At 33.0% G+C, this 5,628-nt stretch overlaps 1 protein-coding gene across 2 annotated transcripts; it reads right to left on the minus strand.

The window, feature by feature from the left end:
- Window positions 1-3,337: 3,337 nt before the first annotated feature.
- On the minus strand, window positions 3,338-5,327 carry LOC145074279 (uncharacterized). 2 transcript variants are annotated; one of them, XR_013691776.1, is made up of 5 exons: window positions 5,187-5,327; window positions 4,828-5,028; window positions 4,113-4,361; window positions 3,904-4,005; window positions 3,338-3,671 (listed from the first exon to the last, which is right to left on the minus strand). XR_013691776.1 is itself a non-coding variant. In XM_079020685.1 (4 exons), exons 1-4 carry the CDS (start codon window positions 5,193-5,195, stop codon window positions 3,621-3,623), a joined length of 510 nt encoding a protein of 169 aa, XP_078876811.1. In that variant the 5' UTR covers window positions 5,196-5,327; the 3' UTR covers window positions 3,338-3,620. The 2 variants fall into 2 exon arrangements, 1 of the variants encoding a protein (XP_078876811.1); XM_079020685.1 differs by lacking the exon at window positions 3,904-4,005.
- Window positions 5,328-5,628: the final 301 nt, after the last annotated feature.

Consider the following 5,628-nt stretch of genomic DNA (forward strand, 5'->3'; position numbering starts at 1 on the left):
ATTTGTGTATTGAGAGATTATTTTGGATACTCATATTTCTATGGATTTGTTTTGAAACAATGTTTATCTATCTCATGGTTTTATGAAAAATGTATTTTAAAAATGAAAATTTTCGTCATAGTTTTTGGGATGATACAACTATTGTCAACTTACTCCTCATACCAAATCAACCAGCCAGAAAGTTTTTTTATTTACTAGCAAAGCAAGCAATTTCATACCATAATTCATCAATTGAAGTGGTATGTGCTACATAACGGTATTTGATTATTTGTCACGGCCATATAACATGAAAATATTCTAAATATTCAATTGGATGACCATTGTGAAATCTATTTATACTAAATGACAAATAAATTTGAAGATTCCTCGATAAAGATTTCACAATAATCAAGTACTTCACAACAAGGAGGATTGTGAATTACCTATTTAAGTTAGAAAAGATATTTCGCAATTAGCCAGTTATATAATTAATTAGTAGGCATTTTATGGGATAGGTCTAAAAAGTAAAAAAGGTGATCATCATGTAAATGTGTATCTAATTTAGTCATTTTTGTGATATCACATTATATTTTTTGTAATATTTCATAATTAACCATCATGACATATATTTGATGATATCAAATTTTGGTTTTTTACGGTTTTACTAATTGATATCCCATAATACATCTGCATAGGGATGCGTTTTAGAACCGAAAAACCGGACCGGAACCGAAATCGGACCAAAACCGGATAGAACCGGAATATATAGAACTGGTTCCGATTCCGGGTTTAAAAATTGGTTTTCTCCGGGTTTGGGTCCATCGGGTCCGGGTAAACCAGGTCTAAAAACCGGAACCGATGTTTGGAACCGGAACCACTTTTAGGGTCGGAACCGATTTTTGTGAAACGTTTAAAAGATGCATATCTCATTTGTTTCAACTCCGATTGACATAAGCTTTTTTCCAATATGTAGTTTAGAGTTTGTACATGATTTTAGACTATATATTTGTCATTTTTAGTTTTATATTCATTGACTTACACTCCCCCAAAGTCGAGATATCAAAGCTGGAAGTTTTTAGTTTTTAGTTTTTTTGTATTTGGTGAAAGTTTTAAAACACGCATATCTAATTCGTTTGAAGTCGGATTGACATTCGGTTTTTTCCAACATATAGTTTAGAGTTTATACATGAATTTAGACTATAAATTTGCCATTTTTAGTTTCATATTCATTAACTTACACTCCCCCAAAGTTGAGATATCAAAGCTGGAAGTTTTTAGTTTTTTAGTTTTTTTTTTGTATTTGGTGAAAGTTTTAAAACATGCATATCTAATTCGTTTGAAGACGGATTGACATGTGGTTTTTTCCAACTTGTAGTTTACAATTTGTACATGAGTTTAGACTATAATTTTGTAATTTTTTGTTTAATATTCAATTATTTACAGTCCTCCGAAGTCGGGATATCAAAACTGAAAATTTTCAACTTTTCAGCTATTTGTTTTTGTAATTTGTATTATGTGAAAATGTTAACATGTGCATATCTCATTTGTTTAAAGTCGGATTTACATGAGTTTTTTTCTAGAGTGTATTTTAGAGTTTGTACATGATTTTAAACTATAATATGAAAATTTTCATAATTCAACCCACTAAGTAGTAAGTAATTACCAAAATTCAACCCACTAAGTAGTAAGTAATTACCAAAAAAATCCTGTTTTTCCGCGTTTTCCGGTTCTAAACCCACTTTATCCGGTTCCAACTTACCCACTTTGATGTTTTTGGGTTTTCCGGTTCTAGACCCACTTTACCCGGTACCGTACCCGGAACCGAACCGGAACTGGTTTCCTATATACCGGTCCGGTTTCCGGTTCTACAAAATCTCGTTAACCGGTTCCGGGTTTTCCGGGTCCAGGCCCTTCTGGTCCGGGTTTGGACCCACTTTCATCCCTACATCTACATATGACAACTCTAGATGCCCAAAAACATATTTATGTGTTCACTTTCTATTTGTTCATTTTTTATATTCTCTTAAAAAATGCAATTCGTCTTATTCAAGTTCCTATAATTAATATTAGAGTAAATTACACGAATGGTCTGTTTGGAGTAATTTGCACGTTCGGTCCTTAACTTATTTTTTTAAGTCGGAATGTTCCAACTGTTTGATTTTGTTGCGTTTGGTCCTTCGCTTACCTAAAAAAATGATTTTGTCCTTGATTTTTTAATTTATTTAAATAAACATACCCCCAACCTCACTCCACCTCACCTTATCTTAGAGGTGGTGATAGGTCGACCTGGGTTCGGGTTCAACCCATTTAATAATTTGGTTGAAATTTTCAACCCAACCCAACTTGTTTATTTAAATGGGTTGATATTTCGAACCCAACTCAGCCTTTTAGATAAATAGGTTCTCACCGAGTTGATATATTTATGTAGTTCCTAATCCAACATATTAGATAAATGGGTTAACCCATTTAAAATCAATTAAATAAATTATACAATTAAATATTATACCGCTTAAATTATAAAACGTAAATTAAACTTCATAATTATGACTGGAGCACAATCCTAATTCAAAAATATAAATAAATTGTTCAAATAACATTAAAAATGTTTGGTTTCACAGTGTTTTTGAAAAATGACCAGTATTATCGGCGCTAAAAAAAGGATGAAAATTATGATTGAATTTTGTTAAACATAAATAATAATAATGCAACATTATAATTTACAAATTAATACTTTGACTAATATATATATATATATATATATATATATATATATATATATATATATATATATATATATATATATATATATAAACAGGTTGATAATTTTTACCCAACTCATGCTATTTAATAAATGGGTTAGACGGGTTAACCCATTTAAGTTAAATGGGTTGGAAATCCCTATCCGCTAATTTTGGGTTGGGTCCAGGTTGGGTTAACGGATTGGGTCAAATTTTGTCAGCTCTACCGACTTTTAATTTATTTAAATAAGGACATAATAGTCGTTTTAAATAAAATTATGAAACGCATAACAAAAACAAACAGTAAAAACCTTACGAGTTAAAAAATAAATTATGAACCAAACATACAAATTATCCCAAACCATGGGGACTATTCGTGTTATTTACTCTAACTATTAACTCGAAGCATGTATTCAAGTTTCTATAACTGATTAGCTAGTTGTATACTCCAAAAAGATATAGATTTTTATCTTGGAATACTACAACGTTTTGAATCAAGCTATTTATTGATTCTAATTTTTATTCACAAATGTTTGCTTTTTCCATATTGTATGCAAAGCTTTATGCATCTCGTTGGTTTGTAAACACAAAGTATAACATTTTTGTCTGAAAACAATCAATTATTACCAGCAATTATATCACTTCAAATTCCAAAAACAAATAAAAAAAGATTCCCAAAAAAGATGTTAACAAAACCAACAAGGCAACTTTAATATCATCATCATCCTCCCATTAATCATTACTCTCTTGCCACAATAATAATGAGTTAATAGAGATGTGATGGCTCTTTTGGGCCTATACTATTAAGCCCAATTTACACTAAATCTCTACCCTACCACCCTATAATATTACGCTTCCATTGTCTTGAATACATCTATGTACCTTGAAAGCTTTAATTTGTCTTCATATACCACAAGTTGGTTGCATGCAGCTTGAAAACAATCCCCATTTTTTCTACAATTACAAAAAAACCAACATAAACAACAAAAACACAATTCTATTTTGTCACCTTCTTCTCCATTTGATTCCCATTGGGTAGCTGATACTGTTAATTTAATTTTTAACCATGGTTTGATTGTTTATGGCGTTATAATAATGAAAAGAATCATTGACAAATGAAAACAGTGTTGACTTTAAGAGTTTTAACTTAACTTGTGTGAATGGACAAAAATGTTAAATTACGTGCCTACAATTCCGGGTAATTCCATACAAATGTGTCAGCGGACTCGTGATGTGTGATCATTTCGTTTTGACAACCCATCGACATTTATGGACCTGTACATGTTATCTATCACACACAACGTCACCCACGTGTGTGTGTTTGTGTGTGTGAGAGGGAGAGGGAGAGAAGTAGGGTCATTTTAGTCATATAAAGATAGGGTTCTGTGAAATTACCTTTCTGGGCTTGGCACGGAGGAGCTCCGGCGAGATTCTGTACAGATCTTCGTCTACGGCTTTGGGTTTAACGTGCCTCTTTGGTTGTTGTCGCCGTCGTGACGGTGGTGATGGTGGTGGTGGTGTTGCTACGCTGACGGGGCTAGGAGGCTCCTTTACGTCACAGTCGTAAGTGTAGTCGTATTCGTAGTCACAGACGACCCATGAGTCTTTTTTCCCTTCTTTCACATGCGGGTATCCCGCTTTCCCCTGTTGTACCATAAAGTACAAGTCAAACTTTACCATTGAAAAAGCCAAGAGTTTTTCCAGCCTTATGTTTCGCTATTACAATTCTTATGTACTATTTATTTATGCACACTGTACTTGGTCTAAAGTGATACAAAATTTGACTGTAAGAACAAGAAATTCTAATAGATTCTACAAGTGTAGATACAACAAAATCATATACAGAACGTTTTTTTTTTTTAAATTTTCATAAGAATAGTAATTTGTTTATACATAAGGATTAATCAGGAGAATCATAGTTGTGAGATATCAAAAGAAATTCCACTTTATAACAATGAATAGTGTCAATCTGAACATTATTTTTTGAATCTACAATGATTCATCCATGTGAGACATTATTTGTGAATTGCAAAGAACAAACAAAACGCAGTAAACAGTATTGAAATGAATTTAATGGTGAAAATTAGAAGGAGAAAGAAAATCAACTTACAGTGCGACGAGGAACGACAATCATAGCCGGAGTGACAACATTGTTGTCATACAAATCGCCGGTGACGTACAGATCACGATCTTCCGAATAGCTGTATCGAAGCAGTCCAGCTTGCCTCGCCGACTCAAAACACTGAGTGAACGGGAGATCGTTATCGCAATCCCAGCTTCCAAACGCGGGAACGTGGTTTCTCTTGTACTCCTGGAACGAAACAGAAGTTAATACTATAAACCAAACAATTTTACAGTGAAACGGAAGTAATTGATCGATTACTTGCGCTTGTTTTTTGAATCTAAGAACAGAGTGAGTAGTGAGTAAGTGAATAAGTAATAAGAACAGAGTATAAAACAAGAGCGTACGTAATCCATGGTGGGAATAAGCTTGAAATGGGGATCTCTGATTGAATCTAGGGGGGGAGGGGGAATGTGGATTGAGATTTTAGGTGGTGTTAAAAGGGGGTTGATAGCTTTTGTAGCCGTGCAAAGACGAAGGGGGACCTTTTATGGGGATAGAGTCGCACCCTGGTAACCCTACGTTTTTCTAAAAATTCAATTTACACCCTCAGAATGTCAATCTTTTACAATTTGGTGTGTTTGTAGAAAAAATGAGAAATTATATGTTTTTTTTTTCTCAGCATGTGTGTGTGTTTATTGTGTATTTGAATTTAAGAAAAGTTGTGTATATTTTATGATTATAAATGTTACTTTAATTGGGGAGCAAAGCAAATTATGTTTAAATGGAATCTAATAAGAAACACGTTAATAGTGAGTGAACCTTTTTCTTTTAAAGGATGTGCTTTTG

The sequence above is a fragment of the Lactuca serriola genome, chromosome 9 (assembly GCF_051521515.1).
Source record: "Lactuca serriola cultivar US96UC23 chromosome 9, Lser_US96UC23_V15, whole genome shotgun sequence".
Lineage (NCBI taxonomy): Eukaryota > Viridiplantae > Streptophyta > Magnoliopsida > Asterales > Asteraceae > Lactuca > Lactuca serriola.

Bases quoted from the DNA above. Each gene is read 5' to 3' on its own strand.
- LOC145074279 (XM_079020685.1), bottom strand. The intron at 4,362-4,827 runs GTAAGTTGATTT...ATGGTACAACAG, and splicing joins TTGTCGTTCCTCGTCGCACT to GGGAAAGCGGGATACCCGCA. The intron at 3,672-4,112 runs GTAATTTCACAG...TTGTAATTGTAG, and splicing joins TCCGTGCCAAGCCCAGAAAG to AAAAAATGGGGATTGTTTTC.